This window comes from Aotus nancymaae, unplaced genomic scaffold (assembly GCF_030222135.1).
Source record: "Aotus nancymaae isolate 86718 unplaced genomic scaffold, 86718_ANA_hifiasm-v0.15.2.pri h1tg000018l, whole genome shotgun sequence".
Lineage (NCBI taxonomy): Eukaryota > Metazoa > Chordata > Mammalia > Primates > Aotidae > Aotus > Aotus nancymaae.
Genome location: NW_026988430.1, coordinates 25,393,343 through 25,415,734, shown reverse-complemented (window position 1 = coordinate 25,415,734; position 22,392 = coordinate 25,393,343). Strand labels below are relative to the sequence as shown.

Sequence of the window (22,392 nt, the reverse complement as noted above, 5' to 3'; positions counted from 1 at the left end):
GATTCTTTCTGTGAGCAACTGTGTGCCCCTAATAAGGTAACATGTCCCTTTAACCTACCACCTCTCTTCTATTTAGTTTGTTGAAGCAAAAACACTGTAAACATTGCATTAACTGTGTGTGTGTGTGTGAGACAAGACAGAGAGAGAGAAAGAAGAGAGAGAATGAGCAGTTATGGCTCTTGGCATTTTTTTACTGGACAAGGCAAACCTAAAGATTTTACTTTTAAACTTGAATTAATACTCGGAATAAGTCACATCTGCCCTCACGTTCCTCCCACTCCACACAAACAAACATGCAAACAGCTAGAAGAGCAATATTTTACCAAAGGCATTTGGCATTTTTCCTTTCTCATGACCCTGACCCTCTAGAAACTTAAGAATGTGGGAGAGGAGGGCTGGAACCAGAAATTCAGAAGTAGTGCTGGAACAATTATGACCTGGGAGCCAGTGGAGCTGAGGTTTCCTGCAGGAACTTTTGATGAGGCGTGGATGCTTTGGAGACCAATGGGTACGGATGGAAAGAAGAGCAGAAAGAATCCAGCTCATAAAGCAGTGAAAAGCAATGATCTAAATACACGAACAAATCTTTACAGCAAAATGTTAAAGTGTGGGAGCAAGTTCTACAAAACACATGCAATATGATACTTTTCTTTTTTTTTATAATTACTTTTATTTTTAATGTCCAGAATGTGTAATATAAGGGCCAGAGTCTCCTCCTGGACTCAATTTTATAAATTCTCAATTGGTTGGTGAGGCCAATAGGGATACTTTTGCTTGTACAATTTAGTTTCTGGGAAAGCTTTGTTCAAGTCCTCAATGGTCATCTGTTCAAATGGAATTGAGTTCTTATACTTCTCCATCTGTTTCTCATATTCTACAACCCTGGCCTTTGAGAGAGACACCCACTCAGCACAAGACTTCACATCTTTTTCTTCAGCATCCACCAGGGCAGTATATGGATCCTCTGGTATAGGAACCTTCGGGGCATTAAACTTCTTCTCAAAGTCATCCACCAAGCCTGCCTTGGCCACATTGGCCTTGCAGTAAGCCCAGTCAATAGATGGTGGATTCTCAGGTAAAGCAGCCAACCTGGAGGTGAGGATCTCATTCCAGGATTTCAGGGAATTAGCAATGGCCTTTTGGTTTTGGGGTATGATCTCCCAAAAAGCTATCCAGTCAACGGTTTTTAGAGCAAGTTTTCGCCCAGCCATCTTGGGATCCTTCACCTACCCCGGCTGCCTACCGTCCACGGCAGCCTTCTTTTTTCTTTTTTAAGAGACAGGGTCTCACTCTATTGCCCATGCAGTGGTGCAGTGCACAACCGTAGCTCACAGCATCCTTCAACTCCTGGGCTTAAGCCATCTTCCTGCTTCAGTCTCCTGAGTAGCTGGGACTTTACAGGCATGCGCCACCACACCCAGCTAACTTAAAACAAATATTTTGGCTGGGGGTGATGGCTCATGTCTGTAATCCCAGCTCTTTGGGAGGCTGAGGCAGGCGGATCACGAGGTCAGGAGTTCGAGACCATCTTGGCCAATATGGTGTAACCCATCTCTACTAAAAATACAAAAATTGCCAGGTGTGGTGGTGTGTGCCTGTAGTCCCAGTTACTTGGGAGGCTGAGGCAGGAGAATCACTTGAACCCAGGAGGCAGAGGTTGCAGCAAGTCAAGATCATGCCGTTGCGCTGCAGCCTGGGTGACAGAGCAAGACTGAGTCTCAAACCAAACAAACACATTTTTTGTAGAGATAGGATCTTGCTATTTTGCCCAGGCTGGTCTCAAACTCTGGGCCTCAAGCCATCCTTTCTCTCAGCCTCCCAAAGTGCTGGAATTATAGGCATGAGTGACCGTACCTGGCCAACATGATGCCATTTACATGCAGCTTAAATGCATATAAATGTGTTGAAACAGTATCATGTATTGATGAGGGACATATACACATATAATAAAAGTATAAACAGTTGCATGGAAATTAGAAACTTCAAATTCATAAAACTGTACTGGTTATCAGGCGAGTAGGTGACAAGTGGAATGAAGGAATGAGACCAGCTGGGTACACAAATATTGCTAATGTTATTGCTTAAGCTGTCTGGTGAATACACGGGTGTTCAATTTACTATCATTTTGTACTTTCCACATACTTTACTTATTTGACAATACACTGAAAAATCAAAAAGTTATCCCATGACCCCAGACTCCAGAGATGACCATAGGTGGTGTTTTCCAGACGCTTCCATCTGCCTTGATTTTCTGGTAACTGGCCACCATCCTTGTCTCCCTGAGATGCGGGATCCCTACTCGGAGGGGGTAGGGGAAGCCGAAAACAGAGCCTTAATTTTCTGCTTTCCCCTTCCTCCCAGTGCCCCATCTACCAACACGTCTCACCATACCCCTTGCCCCTCTTCCAGCACAGAGCTGGAGCAGAATCGAAGGATTTGGAGGCGTCGGGGGAGAAACCTGCGGAGGGCTCTGCGAGCCTGAGGGTCCCAGGAAGACTCCGAGCGGGGCCGGGGAGGTTCCGGAGGACCTGGGGGTGGACACCCAGGTCTCCTTCCCCGGGTGAAATCAGAACTGAACATCTAAAAAAAAAAAAAAAAAATTGCAAACACAGAGAAGCAACAAAGAAGTGCTTCCCCTCCTCAGTCCTCCCCAGTCCACCCACAGTTGACCAAGCCTGTTGTCTTTGCAGGAGTGGGCGTCGCGCTCCACACAACGATGAGATTGGGCTGTCCCTCTGTCTGTCTCCTGCGCGGAACCCCGCCCCGGGAGGTGTCACGGAGCTCAGCTGATGTAAGCCCCGGACCTGCGGTGTCAAGTTCTCTGCTCTGGACTTGGGAGGCTCCGTTTCCTGCTCCTGGAGGGAGACGCGCTGCAGAGGAGAAGCCGGCAGGTACTGAGTCCCCCGCGCTGCTCTGCGCAGGTCTTCCCCAAACCTCCCCAGGTCTGCGCGGGTTCTCCTGTGGGGCTGTGGCGAAGGCAAGGTGTGGCGACTGCAGCTCCCCAGGTCTGGACGCTGCCGGGAGAGCCTCTTTCCCGCTGGGGAGACTTAGTTTGTTGACTCAGGAGCACCTCTAACGACGCTAGCGGCGGAGGACCCGGGAGCTGGGAGGCTCGGAACGCGGGGCGAGCTGGGCAGGAGGGAGAGGCGCCGACCAGCATAACCTAAATCTTCTCAAACCAAGCCTGGCAGCATTTCCCACGGTTCAGGAGCACGAAGGACTTAAGGGAAAACGACGAAATCGGGGACTTAGGCTCCCGAGGGTGAAGCTGAATGGGTTGTGGCCTGGGGACAAATAGGGCAAATGTCCAATCTATTACAAGAGGCTGCGTCCCAGAGGCTTGCCTAGAAGCCCCTGGCTTGGAACGTCAGTCTTCAAACTGTAACAACAGGGGCAGGCTACTAGGGTGGCCCACGAAGCCCTGTATCCCCCATGCAGCAGCTAACTAGAGCCCCTGTGGGTTCTGTCCGTAGTGGCTGAGACTGTGGTGTGATTCCCTTTCCCTTTTGCCCGAGTCCCAGGAGCCAGAGTCGTAGAAGCCCAAATTCAGGCTCACGAACCGAATGTGCTGTTGATGCCAAACACTGACACACAGGTGCTTGGAGACAGGGGAAGGTTTATTCCATTTGGCCAAAGTGAGAAGGCAAGAGGGCAAGATCTCTCAAATCCACCCTTACAAAAATAAGTAGCAGGGAGTGTTTATGAGACGAGGAAGTAAGGTAGGGAGAGTTTCAGGGAACCTGGGGGGAAAGTCTGTGTTTCTTCATCTCAGATGACACCTTGAACCACCAGACTTGTGGGCGTCAGCAGCTGGTCACTATGGTCTTAGAGGCATTCGTTCCTTCTGCAAAATTTTTTCATGACTCTGAGGCTATATCCTCCTGCTTGACAAAGAAACAGTTTATAATTACATTACTACAACAAGGAATATTGGGCACAAATGGGTATTTAACATATGCAAACAAGGAAAGGCCTCATCAGAATTTTCATGGTTTCATCAGTAAAATGTTGGGGTGCTGAAATCTCAAGGGGCTCGGTTGCACCAGAAGGGCATCCTTTAGCACTAGTGCAGGCAGGAGGGGTGGCTTGAGGGAGAATGGGGGGAACTTTTCAATAGTTCCTCCCTGTCCCCTACCAATAGGGGTTGGTGGGGCGGTGTTTCAGAGCCAAGCCTCAAGGAGAAGACGAGGGCAGTGCTAAAGTTTGTCTAGCCTTGCCCTGTGAGAACGGGGTGGAGACTGTGCCTGCCTTCGTGGGGAAAAAGAAACTGATTCTTAATCTGTCTGATGGGAGATGAGAGTTCCTGTGGCAGGATAAACAGAGAAGCAGTTCAGCGTGACAACATCCTGTATCAGAAGTGTTCATTTAAATGTCACAAAAGGTTGGGCGTGGTGGCTTAAGCATTATGTAATTCCAGCACTTTGGGAGGCTGCAGTGGGCAGATCACTTGAGGCAGGCAGATTGCTTGAGATCAGGAGTTCAAGACCAGCCTGGCCAACATGGTGAAACCCCATCTCTACAAAAAATACAAAAATTATCTGGGTGTGATGGCACATGCCTGTAATTCCAGCTACTCAGAGCCTGAGGCAGGAGAATCACTTGAATTTCACCCCCCGCCCCCAACCCCCCGCCGCATCCAAAACAAAAGTCACAAGGCTTAAACTCTTTTGTTTGAGAAAATGAGCAGTTTTATTATTTCCATGTAAGAGGAACAAGAGGAAAATGCTGTAATCCACTCCTGGTCAGATTATGAAAATTCACAGATGTTTACAGCAGTCCCCCTTTAACCTCGGGATATGTTGCAAGACTCTAAGTAGATGTCTGAAACCAGATGCCTGAAACCATGGGTAGTACCAAACCCTATAGCTACTATGTTTTTTTCAATACGATCACTGTTTCACTTAAATAAAGGCTTTTCTTTGGCATATCTGATCTGCCAGCATCACTACTCTGGAGATTTGGGGCCATTGAATGAAATAAGGGAAGCAGTATTAGAGTCAATATGATAAGTAAGAAGGCTACTAAGTGACTAAGGGCTAGTAGCATAGATGGGGTGAGTATACCAGACAAAGGGATGATTCATGTCCCAGGTGGGAGCACGTCCCAGGTGGGAGGACTCTTGTCTCAGGTGGAAGGGAGTGGACAGCATGAGATTTCATCAGGCTACTCAGAGTGAAATTTGAAAGTTATGAATTGTTTATTTCTGGAATTTCTCATTTAATATTTTTGGACCAGAGTTGACTGTGGTAACTGAAAGCATGGAAAACCAAACCAAGGATAAGGGAGGACTACTTTATACTATCAGAAAATAGAAATCATTTCCAGTATTATTGTCATGGCAAATGGAATCATACGATATACACTCTTTTATGTCTGGCTTCTGTCACTCAGCGTCATTGTGTTCAGATTCTTTCCTTTTTATGATTGTTGAGTAGTCTTCCATTATATGAATAATCAATACTGGCTTCTTCATTCATCTGCTGATGGGCATTTGGATTATTTCCAGCTTATGGCTTTTACAAATAAAAGTGTTATGAACATTCATGTACAAATCTTTGTATGGACATATGCTTTTTTTTCTTCTTGGGTAAATACTTTGGTGTGGAATGGCTGGGTCATATGGTAAGCGTATGCAGAACCTCTTAAGAAACTGCCAAATTCTTTTCCAAAATGGTTGTATCCCTTTATGTAGCTACCAGGAGTGTATGAGGGTGCCTATTCCTTCACATCTTCACCAACAACTGGTATGGTAGTCATTTTAGCCATTCTAATAGATGCATAGTGGTATCTCTCTGAGGTTTTAATAGGCATTTCCCTAATGACTAATGGTATTGAGCATAATTCAATGTGCTTATTTGCTATCTATGTGTCTTCTTTGGTAAATTGTCGGTTCAAATATTTTATTCATTTTTAAATTGGGTTGTTTGTTTCTTTATCATTACTTTTTGAGTGTTCTATGTATAATCTACATGCAAGTTCTTTATCAGTTATGTAATTTGCAGACACTTTCTTCCAGTCATATATTTTTCTTCAACTTTTATTTTAAGTTCAGGGGTTCTTGGGCCAGACATGCAGATTTGTTACCTAGGTAAGCGTGTTGCCATGGTGATTTGCTGCATAGATCATCCCACCATCTAGGTATTAAGCCCAGTACCCATTAGCACCATCCTGAGGCTCTTGTTCCTCCTATTGCCCCCTCGTCCAACAGGCTGGGGCTTATATTTTCATTCTCTTAACTGTGTCTTTCAAAAAGGAGAAGTTCTTAAAGCCTAATATATCTTTTTTTTTTTTTTTTTTGAGACAGAGTCTTGCTCTGTCACCCAGGCTGGAGTGCAGTGACGTGATCTCGGCTCACTGCAACCTCCGCCTCCCAGGTTCAAGCAATTCTCTGCCTCAGCTTCCTGAGTAGCTGGGATTACAGGCGTCTGCCACCACGCCCAGCTAAGTTTTGTATTTTTAGTAGAGATGGGGTTTCACCATCTTGGCCAGGCTAGTCTTGAACTCCTGACCTTGTGATCCACCTGCCTTGGCCTTCCAAAGTGCTGGGATTACAGGCATGAGCCACTGCCCCCAGCTCCAATATATCATTTTTAAAAAATTTATTGTGCGTCTAGGCCAGGTGCAAATTTCCTTGGCGGTTCCACTGAGATACCATCTGCATTGCCCATTGTGTGGACTTCCATTTTCACACAGGTATGGCTGCTACAGAGGCACTTTACACCTGGCAGTGAGTGGCTTGTCGAGTTTGCACTGATGTGATAAGTCAGCACTGGCTCTGAATGTCTCTTTGTGTTGAGTTCCTCAGCTATTTATCCTCATTTGAAACCTGGGTTTTGTTATTGGTTCCCATATATTTTGCACCCTGGGTGGAATCAGGCCATTCTCTTTCACCCCTTTTTGTTCTCTTTTGTGTGTGTTTGTGTTGTGCTGTTTAAAAGTGGTTTGTCCTAAGAAGGAGGATGACAAGGTTGGACACAGGCATAGGTCCTACAAGCCTATTCAAGCTCACTCACAGTCCAGCGAGTTTGTGGTTCTCCCTGAACTCATGTCCATGTGGACAAACTTCTTTGTGGGTCACCTATAAAACCAGCTCAGGTTCTTTTTCCTTCTTAAGTTTTTGTCCTGAGAGCTTCATTTTGGTCCACAGGGAGTACTGTCTGCTTTTCTGCCTACTGGGGGGACACAGATTGTCTAGTCTGTGTTAGGAGGTGGCCAACTGTAAGATTGGGGACCTGAGACAGAAAATGCATGAGAATTATACTCCTACTGACAGTCAACAGCTCTTATGGGGTCTTCCAAGTCTCAACACCCTCCTCATCTAGAAAAACTGCTTCTTATTTGTCCAACACTAACTCATGCCTACCTTCCTAATGGCATGACTCCAAGGATGATTGGGGCCTTTAGTGGCTACTCTGGGGAACATTTGGCTTGAGCAAAATTGTTCATTTGACATGGACCTTAGAAAAGCAGGAATAAGACTTCTCAGGATCAATGGGGCTGCAGTTTTTTATTGGTAGGCAGAGGCCTCCACATGAAATTCTGATCAAAAATTGCTTCATTAAAAGATTCTTTGCCCAAAACCAATGGGAAACTTGATAGATGTAAGCAACAACAAACTGGACTCATTTCCTTAGTAAATGCTTCTTTTTCTTGTCCTCCAGTTGCCTCCCGGTATCCAGTTCTCTCTCTTTTCCCCCTTATCCTTCTATTAGGTTGGTGCAAGAGTAATTGTGGTTTTTGCCATTACTTTCAATCATCTCTCTCCTGTACTTCAGTGAACTCACTTCTCTTCCCCTTGTTCAGACCCCTTCCCTTTGCTTAATAACTCTCCTAAAACTCCAAAATTCCAGTTGCCTCTGAATATCCATTCCTCTCATTAAACCTCGTATGTGGGCATCTGTAGAATTTAAACCTTGGATCTGAGCTGAATTAAGACTTATACTTAAAGGTTTCCCTAAACCTAGACAAGACCAGCAAAAAATCATAAAAGAATTTAGAATTCTTCTGGGTATATATGACCCAGGGTTACCTAACATCTATCAACTTGTACATATGTTGGTCAGAAACTCAGGTGCTAAATCCTGGTGGGAAAAAGCTGATTGGACAGACTCAGAAAGGGACCCACAGTATCCCTCTTTCCACAGTAAATCTGAAAGTTAAAAAAAAAAATGTCCAAAAAGTAAGACAAAGTCTCCTAAAAGTCATACCCAAAACATTTCTAATAAAAATCCACTGGACCATGCAAACAAAAAAACAAAACTAACAGACTTTTTCAGGGTAGATTAGAAAGTACCCTCCAACACATCAGTAAAAGAAGGTGGTAAAAAGCAGCCTTTCATCTCATTTTGTTGATGGAGTTAAACATGAAATTGGAGACTTCATTCTAAAACAGAAATTAGAATGGAAAACAGCCGCTTTATCTGAATGGTAACACCTGGCAGAACATTTTGAAAGGGCTTTAGAACCAAAATCAGACAGGATTCAAAATAAACTTGTGGCCCACTTCCCAGTCAACCACGTGTTGACAAGGACACTTAACAAATCTTGTAAACAGAACCAAGACAAATAAAAATCCATCAGTTCAAATCAGTGAGGGTGCTCAGAGGAAGGAGAAACTACCCAAAACTCTGCCTTTCTCTAAACACTCAAGGTGATTTAACTATAAGTACAGGTGGTCAACCTCATCAATTTCTGGTAAACGTGGTGCTACTCTTTCTGTGTTAAACCTTGTCCCTTTTGTTCAATCTCTTCTTCTGAGTGAACAGATCACACAGGTGGTAGGTATTTCAAATAACCCACACATAACCCACATATTTATGCCATCTCCCAGCCCTTAACTGTAACCCTTGGGCCCTGACTGAAAAAACTTTCCTTCCTGCTCTTTGATACCATGACTACAAATTTAACAGAGACTTAATTTGCAAATGGAATTGTAATATTTATTGATGTTCCAGAGACTTCTCTATACATAATCAAGTTGCACCTGCTCTGAAAATACCTTTGCTTTCTCTATTATATGTGATGCATACTCGAAATAAATATTTTGACATCAAACCTGACAGTCTAAGGGGCTAAAAATTCCACTTACGTAGGACGAATAATTGGAGCAGCAAAATAATAAGCAGAACTTACTAAATTCAGACAGATCCTGTGAAACCATTACCCAGACTTCCCCAATATCCATTGAAGTCAGAAGCAAAGGAAGGGCTCAAACCTATAGTTGAAGGTCTTATATCCAAATGTCCTTTCATATCCCCTTGTAACACTCCTGCCCTGCCAGCAAAGAAACCAAGTGGATGAAGATACTGATTTGTTTAAGACTTTAGAACCATCAAGAAAATTGTATTTTTTTCCCCAGTAGTACCTAATTCTCACACCACCTTTCATCAATTCTATCTGAAGTCACGTGTTTTACCGTAGCAGAAATTTTCTCTGCCTTTTTCAGTGCGCCTCTAGACAACGACAGTCAATACTTTTCTGCCTTTGTCTTGGGGAGGACAATGGTATAACTGGACAGTCATGCTCCAGAGACTCAGTGAAGACCCTGTTTTTGTCCAGGTGCTCAACCAAGAGTTAAAGGATATAAATTTCCCTTGTGATTCAGTTCTGATACAATATAAAAATGATCTGCTACTTTGTTCAGAGAACAAGGAAGCCTGTTAAAAGGATTCCATTTACTTGCTCTCAGCCTAAGCAGAAAAGGGACATAACATTTTTAAAGCTAAATTACAGTTTTATCAAAACACAATTCATTGTTTGGGGTAAACCTGTCTAAGGAGGGATAAGTGTTTTCTCCTGATAGACTAAAGATCATCCAAAGTCATTGTCAATCCCTCACAAAATGGCAGATGAGAGGATTTCTAGGTTGACCTAGTATATTGCAGACAAAAAGTTTTCTGAAATTGAAGCACCTCTTTATGGATTGACTAGGTCTTCAATGAGGGATTCTCTCCTTTGAAAGTCCAAACATAAAGACCTCCTGGAACCTGAAATAAGTTCTTCAACAGCCTCCTTCCCAAAGCACCCCAACTATAGAAAGCCATTTTGTCTATTTGTGCAAGAGAGATCTGGGCAAGCCCTTGGGACTTTAACTTCATGGAAACCATTAAAACCCCATTATTTACCATAGCCTTGCTCTTGACCCGTTTCAAAGGCTTATTTCTCTTGTTTTAAGGCATTTGCTGTCACTGCAAAACTAGATGATGCTTCTGCCAAACTGGCTCTAGGCTCACTCCCCGCTTGACCTCATGGTTTCTCATGCAGCATAGATGTCACTATTTTTTTTTTTTTTTTTTTTGAGGTGGAGTCTTCCTCTGTCACCCAGGCTGGAGTGCAGTGGCACAATCTTGGCTCACTGCAAGCTCTGCCTCCGAGATTCAAGTGATTCTCCTACCTCAATCTCCTGAGTAGCTGGGACTATAGATGCACACCACCATACCCTGCTAATTTTTGTATTTTTGGTAGAGACAGGGTTTTACCATGTTGCCAGGCTGGTCTTGAAGTCCTGACCTCAGGTGATCCTCCCACCTCAGCCTCCTAAAGTGTTGGGATTACAGGCGTGAGCCACTGTGCCCAGCCTGCACAGACATTAATATTGACTAAGAACACATAACACTTTTCAGCCTGCAAGCCAACCTCTTGTGAGTTTCTGTTACTCTCTTCCTCTCACGTTACTGTTCATCAAAAACACTCAGAATCCTGCTTCTCTCCTGCCCCTACCAGAGGAAGGGGAACCATGATAATTTAACCATGATAATCTTCTCATGATTAAATAACTCTCTGTATCTGGCTCAGATTAATTGAGGATTAATTAGTCCTCTCATTGAGGATGCTGACCTAGTATTATTTGTTGATGTATTATAACTCAAAACTGAAACTGGAAGTTATCAAGCAGGCTATGTTATCACTAATTTAAGTTCTTCTTTTCTAAAAAAAATTCCAATTCTTTTTATTTATTAATATTATTTTAACCTTAATTTTAGTTTCAGGGGTACATGTGCCAGTTTTATAGGTAAATTGTGTGTTGCAGGGGTTTGGGGTACAAAGTATTTCCTCACTCAAGTAATAAGCTTAGTATTCAATAGGTAGTTTTTCGATCCTTACCTTCCTCCCAACCTCCACCCTCAAGTAGGCCCCCCATGTCTGTTGTTCCCTTCTTCGTGTACATATGTACTCGTTGTTTAGCTCCCACTTATAAGTGAGAACATCCAGCATTTGTTTTTCTCTTCCTGTGTCAGTTTGCTTAGGATCATGGCCTTCAGGTCCATCCATGTTCCCGCAAAAGACAGAATTTCATTCTTCTTTATGGCTGCATAGTATTCCATGGTGTATATGTACCATATTTTCTTTATCCAGTCTACCGTTAATGGGTATTTAGGTCCTGTTCTAACGGTTCCATCTTTCTGTTTTCCAGGAGAACATTTCAGGATAGGAATAGGCCAAGTCCTGAGAAGATGCGTCTTAGGATTGATTCGGATACAAACTTTCCTGAATGTGTTGTAGATGCAGGAAAAGTCACCCTTGGGACTCGGCAGAGGCAGGAGATGGACCCTCGCCTGCGGGAGAAACAGAATGAAATCATCCTGCAAGCAGTGTGTGCTCTGCTGAATTCTGGTGGGGGCGTAATCAAGGCTGAGATTGAGAACAAAGGCTACAATTATGAGAGTCATGGAGTAGGATTGGATGTGCCTCCAATTTTCAGAAGCTATTTAGATGCAATGCAGAAGGAAAACTACTTTTTGATGTTTGTGAAATCATGGAACACAGAGGCTGGCATGCCACTTGCTACCTTATGCTCCAATTTGTACCACAGACAGAGAACATCCACTGATATCATGGATTCTCAGGAAGCTCTGGCATTCCTCAAAAGGAGGACTCAGACTCGTACGAATATTAATGTTTCCAATTCATTAAGTCCACAGGCAGCTCAGGGTAGTTTACAACATGAAGGTAACATAAATGCCTCAGCTGCTGCTTTATTTGATAGAAAGCGGCTTCAGTACCTGGAAAAACTCAGCTTTCCTGAGTCTGCACATGTTGAATTTGTGATGTTCTCAACAGACGTGTCACACTGTGTTAAAGACAGACTTCCGAAGTGTGTTTCTGCATTTGCAAATACTGAAGGAGGATATGTATTTTTTGGTGTGCATGATGCAACTTGTCAAGTGATTGGATGTGAAAAAGAGAAAATAGACCTTACCAGCTTGAGGACTTCTATCGATAGCTGTATTAAGAAGCTACCTGTCCATCATTTCTGCGCACAGAGGCCTGAGATACAATATGTCGTTAACTTTCTTGAAGTACATGATGAGGGGGCCCTCCGTGGATATGTCTGTGCAATCAAGGTGGAGCGATTCTGCTGTGCAGTGTTTGCCAAAGTGCCTAGTTCCTGGCAGGTGAAAGACAACCGTGTGAGACAATTGCTCACAAGAGAATGGACTGCTTGGATGATGAAAGCCGACCCAGGTCAGGGAGCAAGATCAACCATGGTTGTAATGTTTGCTGGCAGCAGGGCAGGGCGGGGCAGAGAGGAAAGAGAGGTATGGTATTCCTTGGAATCTGGGGAAAGAGATTCAGTCTCTGAGTTGCAAATATCTGACTTATTAATTCCTGTAGATGCAGTTTGTGGATTATTGCCCCTTCCTTTCTTTTACTGTCTTAAATAGCCTTTATTCAACAGATGCCCTGGCTAGTAGCCCCATTAGAGGCTGGGGCAGGAAGCTGTTTGACCTAGTTATTTCAATTTTCACATCTTTTCTTATGTTCATATTCAAGCCTCTTCTCTTATTTTTCAATTATGAGCTTGCATTTAAGTATTCAGGAAATTTCTTTTTTTCACATATACAGATGTGTCCCCTTTAACTTACTGTCATTTTCCTCTGAATTTCCCTTCTTAAATAGTCTCCCTTTCTCACTGCCCACTTCCATTTTTTGAACCAAAACATGACCAAATCATGGCTTTCCCTCTCCTTTCCCACTTTTCCTTTGGGGAGCCAGTACGTGATAAGCCAAAGAAGACAGTTGGTGACATGTATCCACCCTGGAAAAGGAAAGCCTGTGATAAAATTAAACAAGAGAAAACTAATGGTAACTTCTTCAGCAGTCCAGAAAAAGTCTCCTTCAGAATTTGCTCAGATATCTCTATCCATTGGCCTTTGCATCTTCTCGTCATATTTCTTAAAAAAATAGCATTCTAAAAATATAAAAATAGGCTGGGCATGGTGGCTCACGCCTGTAATCCCAGCACTTTGGGAGGCAGAGACCTGCCTGAGGTCAGGAGTTCAAGACCAGCCTGGCCAACATGGTGAAACTCTTTCTCTACCTAAAATACAAAAAATTAGCTGAGTGTGTTGATGCATGCCTGTAATCCCAGCTACTTAGGAGAATCGTTTGAACCCAAGAGACGGAGGTTGCAGTGAGCTGAGATCATGCCACTGCACTCCAGCCTGGGCAACAGAGTGAGACTGTCTCAAAAAAATAAATAAAAATAAAAATAGTTTTGTTTTGACATAATAAAATTTAAAAGTGCTGCTTCATGCTAGGTTATTTTTTTCCTTCAAAAACCTCAGTAGGCTTTCCTGAGCTGAACTGAGATGTAAAGGCAAGTACCTGTGGGCTGTGGTTTGAGCTGTAAGACCAGGTGAACGATTTCGCAGCACCGCTCAGCTATAAGTTGGAGTCTGCCGTTTTGCATATTGAATGCTTGGTTCTTGTTTCCTAAGATCTTTCCAGGTGTCCTGAGATGGTCCTTGCGCTGAGTTTGTCATCTGCCACACCTCTTAGCAACACCGTGTGCATTCATAAGAATTTGGAATGTCTGAAAGAGCAGCAGAAACGCTACTTTCCAGGTAATTAGCCATCTCTGCTTGCTTTGGAATATGCTGATTGTTCATTCATATAAAAAATGGACTCCTACTTTATATTATATACATACAAGATCACTTCCAGAGGTTTAAGGACTTAAATATGAGAACCAAACCTTTAAAACTTTTAGTAGAAAATGTATATAAATAATTATGCCATTGGGGTAGGAAAGGATTTCCTAAACCAGACACAAAAGGATCAAACTTAAAGAAAAAGACTGATAAATTTCACTACATTAAAATTAAGAACTGTTCCTCAAAATATACGTTAAAGAAAGTGAAAAGACTGGGCACAGTGCTCATACGTATAATTCCAGCACTTTGGGAGGGCGAGGTGTGGAACTGCTAAAGTCCAGTAGTTTGAGACAAGCCTGGGCAACATAGCAAGACTCATCTACAAAGGAGCAGCACTCTACTATACCCAGCTAATTTGTTAACTTTTGTAGAAACAGAGTCTTCCTGTGTTGCCCAGGTTGGTTTCAAACTCCCGGATTCAAGCAATCCTTCCACCTGAGCTTCCCAAAGTGCTGGGGTTACAGGCATAAGCCACCACTCCCAGCCACCAGTCTTTTTTTTTTTTTTGAGATGGAGTTTCGCTCTTGTTGCCCAGGCTGGAGTGCAATGGTGTAACCTTGGCTCATTGCAACCTCTGCCTCCCAGGTTCAAGTGATTCTCCTGCCTTAGCCTCCTGGGTACCTGGGATTAGAGGTGCACCCACCACGCCCAGCTAATTTTTTGTATTTTTAGTAGAGATGGGGTTTCGCCATGTTGGCCAAGCTGGTCTTGAACTGCTGACATCAAGTGATACACCTGCCTCAGCCTCCCAAAGTGTTGGAATTACGGGCGTGAGCCACCACATCCAGCCCAGTCATTTTTTTAATGGACTTTTAGATGATGTCTAATTTTTTCCTTTTAAAACAATGCTACAATATACATCTTCCTACACCTCCTACCTGAGGTGTTCTTTAAGGATAAATTCCAAGTAGTAATAATTGCTTGTAAATTTAGATGGATATTGCCAGATTGTAATCCAAAACATATACCCAAATACACTTTCATCAACATGGTATTATGTCATTTCTTTTCTGGAAGAAGCTTAGAATCATTCTGTCCTACCAAAAAGAAAAAAGATGGCCGGGTGAGGTGGCTCACACCTGCAATCTCAGCACTCTAAGAGACTGAGGTGGGAGGATCACTTGTGCCCAGGAGTTTAAGACCAGCCTGGGCAACATGCTGAAACCCTGTCTCTACAAAAAAAATTTAAAAATTAGCTGGATATGATGGCGTGCACTTATAGTCCCAGCTACCTAGAAAGCTGAGGTGAGAGAATCACCTGAGCTCAGGAAGTAGAGGCTGCAGTGAGCTATGATTGTACCATTGTACTCCAGCTTAGGTGACAGAGCAAGACCCCATCTAACAATAACAACATCAAAAAAGTCTCCTTCATGCTGTCCCTTTTTAGTCAAACTCTCCCCAAATCCCTAACCTCTGGCATCCATTGATCTGTTGCCTGTACCTACAGCTGTGCTTTACAGAATGTCGTGTAAGTGAAACCATATAGTACGTAATCTTGCCAGGTGTCAGGATGGCACTCTCATGCCTTCCTCTCCATCCTTGTTTCCATGCTTTGCCTCTCACTTTGGTTGTCAGCAACACAAACTGCTTGGAGTGACCTGAATGGACTTCGCTTTTTTTTTTTTTGAGACAGGGTCTTGCTCTGTTCCCCAGGCTGGAGTGCAGTGGTGTGACCTCAGCTCACTGCAACCTCAGCCTCCCGGGTTCAAGCAATTCTCGTGCCTCAGCCCCCCGAGTAGCTGGGATTACAGGCACACACCACCATGCCCGGCTACTTTTTGTGTTATGTGTAGAGATGGGATTTCACCATGTTGGCCAGGCTGATCTTAAACTCCTGGGCTTAAGTGATCTGCCCGCCTCAGCCTCCCAGAGTGCTGGGATTGCAGGTGTGAGCCGCCATGCTCGGCTTCCTTGCTGTTTCTTGTCCCCGAGTGTTACTCATGTGTCCTTTTTTGACCATCTCTCTATTCTCCTCTTCAACTCACTAATTCCAAGTCATCCTTTAAAAACAGCTCAGAGTTGAGTGTGGTGGCTCACGCCTGTAATCCCAGCACTTTGGGAGGCTGAAGAGAGAGAATCACTTGAGGCCAGGAGTTTGAGACCAGCCTGGGCAACATAGTGAGACTACCACCAACACCCCGCCCCCACCCCCATCTCTACAAAAGTTAAAGAATAGGCCGGACATGGTGGCTCACGCCTGTAATCCCAGCACTTTGATAGGCTGAGGCAGGTAAATCACTTGAGCCCAGGAGTTTGAGACCAGTCTGGCCAACATGGTGAAACCCCATCTCTACAAATAATACAAAAATTAGCCGGGTGTGGTGGCGCACGCCTGTAGTCCCAGATACTCGAAAGGCTAAGGCAGGAGAATCACTTGAACCCAGAAGACGGAGGTTGCAGTGAGCTGAGATTGCTCCACTGTTCTCCTGCCTGCGCAACAGAGCAAAATTGTCTCATAAAAACAAAAACAACAACAACAAAAACAAGAATCAGCTCAGGTGTTTCCTTCTTCATAAAGACTTTCACGTTTTCTTCTTTCCTAAACTGTACCTTTCCTTGGTATTCACATAATACTTTGTGCCCTTCTCTCTGGTTGTATTGACCACCTTGTACCGTAATTATTGTTGTCTCTGTTTATACCAGCTAATAAGCGCTCCATAAAAATAAGAATTGTTTATCTTTTTATTACTAATGTATAACCTATTGTAGATACATGGTAGGGTCCCAATGTTGATTGAATCTTCTACGTATAACGATGATTACTAGTTTGTCTGAGTATTTTCTAATTTATTCCAATTCTTTCCCTGTCTAGTATTTTCAGACAGAGTGGTGTACACTCCAGAAAGCCTCTACAAAGAGCTCTTCTCACAACATAAAGGACTCAGAGACTTAATAAATACAGAAATGCGCCCTTTTTCTCAAGGAATATTGATTTTTTCTCGAAGTTGGGCTGTGGACTTAGGTCTGAAAGAGAAGCAGGGGGTCATCTGTGATGCTCTTCTAATTTCCCAGAACAACACCCCTATTCTCTATACCATCTTCAGCGAGTGGGATGCAGGGTGCAAGGGCTATTCTATGATAGTTGCCTATTCTTTGAAGCAGAGGCTGGTGAACATAGGTGGCTACACTGGGAGATTATGTATCACTCCCTTGGTCTGTGTGCTGAATTCTAATAGAAGCTCACAGGGCGTTTACAGTTCATATTTACAAATTTACCCTGAATCCTATAACTTCATGACCCCCTGGCACATGGAAGCCCTGTTACAGTCCCTCGTGATAGTCTTGCTTGGGTTCAAATCCTTCTTAAGTGAAGAGCTGGGCTCTGAGGTTTTGAACCTACTGACAGATAAACAGTATCAATTGCTTTCAAAGAACCTTCACAAGGCCCGAGAGTTGTTTGTTCATGGCTTACCTGGATCAGGGAAGACTATCTTGGCACTTAGGATCATGGAGAAGATCAAGAATGTGTTTCACTGTGAACCAGATAACATTCTCTACATCTGTGAAAACCAGCCCCTGAGGAAGTTGGTGAGGTATGTTGCCTGTCTGTGTTCACCTTCTTTTCTTGAGTGACTGTGGCTGGTGTGGCTTTTGGTTTACTTGCTAAAATTCATATGTATTTACCATGCCCAGAGGAGTTTAAGAGTAGACTTGGCTTTGTTTGTTTTATCAGGGAAAACCTGATTGTGTTTCTTACAGTTGCAGCACGAAAAAGATCTGTCAGGCAGTGACCCGGAAAACCTTCATGAAAAACGGCTTTGAACACATCCAGCATATTGTCATTGATGAAGCTCAGAATTTCCGCACTGAAGATGGGGACTGGTATGCCAAGGCAAAGTTCATCACTCAGACAGCAAGGGATGGCTCAGGAATTCTCTGGATCTTTCTGGACTACTTTCAGACCAATCACTTGAGTTGCAGTGGCCTCCCACCTCCCTCAGACCAGTTTCCAAGAGAAGAGATCACCAGAGTGGTCCGCAATGCAGATCCAATAGCCAATTACCTACAACATGTAATGCAGGAAGTCAGAGAAAATCCTCCACCTAACCTCCCCCCTGGGGCCCTGGTGATGCACCATGAACCTAAATGGGCTGAAGGTGTCCCAGGCAACTTAGAGATTATTGAAGACTTGAACCTGGAGGAGATACTGATTTATGTAGCAGAGAAATGCCGTTTTCTCTTGAGGAATGGTTATTCTGCCAAGGATATTGCTGTGCTTTTCAGCAAAGCAGGTGAAGTGGAAAAATATAAAGACAAGCTTCTAACAGCAATGAGGAAGAGAAAAATGTCTCAGCTCAATGAGGAATCTGATCCATTACTACAGATTGGGGACGCGTCAGATGTTCTGGCCAATCACATTGTGTTGGACAATATCCGTCGATTTTCAGGCCTGGAAAGAAACATCGTGTTTGGAATCAATCCAGGAGTAGCCCAACCGGCTGGGGTCTACAATCTTCTGCTCTGTTTGGCTTCTAGGGCAAAAAGACATCTGTACATTCTGAAGGCTTCTATATGATAGGAGAACCCCAGCCTAAGAAATAAGTAAGTGATTCTCATCTCTAATCAAATCATTTGATCCAAACATGTAAGCACACACTCACTTATTAAGTCACATACTCTTCTAGGTGCTGGGGATTGAGGACGAATCAATGTAAGATTTCTCCTTTAGGGCAGAGACAGACCACTGACAAGTACACAGATAGACATGGGGTTTCCCATAGTAATAAGGACTATCAGTAATTAGAGGACCCTGAGACTCAGAGATGTGTGTGTGTGTGTGTGTGTGTGTATGCGTGTAGGCAGATGGAGGGGTGGTTATTTTGGGTGGTCAGGGAAGTGCTCAGGGAGGGAAGAACTTGTCATGAAAAGATCTGAGTGTGCCAGGCAGACTCAGATGTCACATGGCCGTGTGCAAAAAAGCTTGAATGGGACGTGCAAGCAGAACGTGAAGGATGGAGCGGGTAGCTCATCTGGCCTTGTAGGGGCCAGGAACGGGCAAGACATGTTTTGAAATGTAAGATCACAGGCTGGTTTTTGCAAGACCACATTATGTTACTTTATTATTTTCTGCTTTTTCTTTTAATGGCATTAGATGGTTTTTGATCACTATATTTTAAGATACTTTTTGTGTGCCTTTTGGTTATTTGGAATCTGCTCCTTAGCTCTGCTTTTTTATTCTTATGGAGCATCGCAGGTTACTACATGAAGGGAAGACTGCCACAGTCCCCCAGGGAGGCACACTGTGTTTTATTGATTGATTTTGAGATGATAGAGGGCCTAGGAGGATGAATGTATTGGACTCAAAGGTTACATTTTGTTTTTTCATTTAATTTAATAATCAACAAAATGACAAAGTCAGTTTAATATCTTACTTCTGCTAAGTCTTCAGGATTTTGGCTAGTCTTTCAAAAACCATTGCTACAAAAGTGCAAATTTCTCATTCCCCGTGGGTCTCTAGAAACTCTCTCAATATTTAAAGCCAACAAATCCATCTTTTCTGAGAGACAAAAACTAAACAATTCAACGAGTTAATTCTCTACTAAAAACAGCAAGACCCTGCTATTTCCCAAGAATAAAGAAATTTAAAATTCTCATTTTAAGAAGTATGAACTTGAGGCTAGAATTGGTTTATTTCTGGCAGCTACTTACAATATTAAGAACTTTACTCTTTAAGACAATTTCACAGGAAAGCATGAAATTAATCTATTGTGAAATGTTTTTATGACTAACTTGGAATATACTGCAAAATCACTAGTAAGTAGAGATACATTTAAGATAAAATGATTAATATAACAAGTGGTAATTCTGAATAAAGATCTGAATAAATCCAGATTACAGACTTTCCCTTTACCAATATGTAAAAGCATGTGCAAAATTAGTAAAAATATAGCCCAAAATTTACAGGCAACAGAGAAGCAAAGAATGGAGTTTTAACCTTACACTACAAACATCTAACAGATATGTATGAAAATTTAAAAAATAGAATAGGTTGGGCATGGTGGCTCATGCTTATAATTCCAGGACTTTAGGAGGCCGAGGTGGGAGGATTATTTGAGCCCAGGAGTTCAAAACCAGCTTCGGCAACATAGTGAGACCCTGTCTCTCAAAAATAAATAAATAAATTTAGCTGGGCCATGATGGTGAACACCTGGTCTACTCAGAAGGCTGAGGCAAGAAGATCACTTGAGCTCAGGAGTCTGAGGTTACAGTGAGCTGTGATCCTACCAGCACACTCCAGCCTGGGTGACAGAACAAGCCCCTGTCTCTAAAAAATAAATAAATAAAATAAAAAACAGAATTTAAAAGTTCTATATAAAGTCATAGCTACTATCTCACCTGCCCAGTGTAGTCATGAATAGATGTCACATAAAGAAAAGAAAACTAGAATTCTTGTTAATATGACCAATTTGAAGGGTGGTGGCGGAGGTATTGAGCAGGCAGCTCAGGGAAACACCAGGTAGACCCTATAGCATAGAAGCCCCTGACTGTCCCTAAGGACTCTCTGTAGATACAGGAGGGATTTTCCAGAATTTCGCATGAATTCAACAAAGGGGGCTGTGTCTTATTCCTGCATGCTTTGCCTCCTTCATGGAATTCAGTGGATTTAATGGAATTTCCTAGGCAGCAATCAAGAGTAGAAACCAGGTTAACAGTGAGGGCCTCATCTCATACCAAATCAGATCAGGCTACAGAAAAGTAGATGGAAGACACTACCAAGGCCTCCAGCTATACAATGGAGAGGAAGCCAAACAAGTCTGTTTCTCTAAGAAAGTTGTCAAAGAGAGCCCTTCTATGCCATCTTAAAGTAAAAAGAAAGACTCTACCCTGCCACCCTGATAAAGCATTAGAAAGATAAGTGGTCTGACCATTAGGCAGAAAGACAACAGGGAAAAAATGTAAAAAATAAACATGGCATAAACCAGATGAAGAATCCATCCTGAAAGGATATATAACTCAGGGGACAAAAGACAACTCACCATAGGTCAGGCACCGTGGCACACTTTGGGAGCCTCCCAGCACTTTGGGAGGCCAAGGCAGGTGGATCACCTGAAGTCAGGAGTTTGAGACCAGCCTGGCCAACATGGTGAAACCCTGTCTCTACTAAAAGTGCAAAAATTAGCTGGGTGTGGTAGTGCACACCTGTAATACCAGCTACTTGGGAGGCTGAGGCATGAGAATTGCTTGAACTCAGGAGGCAGAAATTATAGTGAGCCAAGATTGCACCATTGCACTCCAGCCTGGGTGAAAAGTGAGACCCTGTCTCAAAAAATAAACAAAACCTCCCCATAGATGTCCATGCCATAGAAGAATTTGAGAAGTCTATAAATTCAATAAAGCAAGAGAGTTGAGAGCCTGTCCCACTGTACCCGAGTTTTTCCTCTCTGAATTGCAGACTAGAAACTCGAGGGCACTAAGCTGGGGCAGTCACAGAGGTGACCTCATCTGTTTCCCACATCCTACATTACGACAGGGATCAGGGATCAGTATCCTTCACTGACTGATTTCCAATATCTTGAGGCCTGTTGTTTCGTATATTTTGTCTGATTTTGCAGTTGTTTCAGAAGGGAAGATAAATACGGTCTCTGTTCCTCTATCTTGACCACAAGCGTCTAAGAAGACAGTGAAGCAATATGTGTATAGTTCTTAAGGAAATAAATTCTGACCTAAAAATATTAAACTTAGTCAAAATATTATTCTAGTACAAAGGCAACACATGGGTATTTTTGAACATAAAAGAGTCCTAGAAATACAGGACTCATGAATCATTCTTGAAGAAAAGTTACACAGTAAGGAAATCTAGATAAGCAAAAGTATGTGAAAATAAAAGATTATTATAATTGGACCAAAATTAAGCTTAAATCCATTCACATATATATATATAATTAAGATATGTAGGAATCATAATTATGGAAAAGAATGTTACAAACCTTCACAAAGTAAAGATATTTTTATATCAGGTAGATTCTTCTGTCTCAATCTATAAAATCAGGGTTTGGATCACTAAAAAAAACAAACAAAAGTGATTTATTGAAATCATTAGAAAGGACCTGATAGAATAAAAGGACAAACTGACCAAATAGGCTTTAGAGGGGAGAGGTGCCTGAGAAGTTACAAGGACCTAGCTGGCAGGGGTGACTTGACCATAGTCATTTTTTTACTTGATTTAAGAAGGGTTAAATTACAGTGAGAGACTTTCACTTGCCTAGTTTGCATACTCAACTCTTCTCTAGCATACGGCAGGTTCCTTGGTTGAATAATTTCCACAAAACATGATGTAAAGTGGAAAGATCGGTTCCCCCCAGAGAATATCAGTTACCAAAATAGAATAAAAGGATGTTGGGTAGATCAAAACTACAGATGTCCATTATAGCAATTAGCTAAAGTTAGGCAGTGGGAAAGGTTGAATGCCAGTATGTATTTCAAGACAACTTTTAAAATGGCTCCAAACATTTTA

General features: G+C 42.8%; 2 protein-coding genes across 3 annotated transcripts; one reads left to right on the top strand and one right to left on the bottom strand.

Annotated features, from left to right (window-relative positions):
• Positions 1–656: 656 nt before the first annotated feature.
• LOC105712427 (ATP synthase subunit d, mitochondrial-like) lies at positions 657–1,221 on the bottom strand. Its single transcript, XM_064378049.1, has one exon. It carries the CDS (start codon positions 1,209–1,211, stop codon positions 729–731), a length of 483 nt encoding a protein of 160 aa, XP_064234119.1. The 5' UTR covers positions 1,212–1,221; the 3' UTR covers positions 657–728.
• A 1,561-nt stretch (positions 1,222–2,782) lies between these two features.
• On the top strand, positions 2,783–20,083 carry SLFN5 (schlafen family member 5). 2 transcript variants are annotated; one of them, XM_012445537.2, is made up of 5 exons: positions 2,783–2,891; positions 11,414–12,465; positions 13,722–13,847; positions 16,750–17,470; positions 17,637–20,083. In XM_012445537.2, the coding sequence occupies exons 2-5, from the start codon at positions 11,454–11,456 to the stop codon at positions 18,451–18,453; spliced, it is 2,676 nt and encodes an 891-aa protein (XP_012300960.2). In that variant the 5' UTR covers positions 2,783–2,891; positions 11,414–11,453; the 3' UTR covers positions 18,454–20,083. The 2 variants fall into 2 exon arrangements, with proteins under 2 accessions (XP_012300960.2, XP_064234542.1); XM_064378472.1 differs by lacking the exon at positions 2,783–2,891 and having other exon boundaries at positions 12,347–12,539.
• Positions 20,084–22,392: the final 2,309 nt, after the last annotated feature.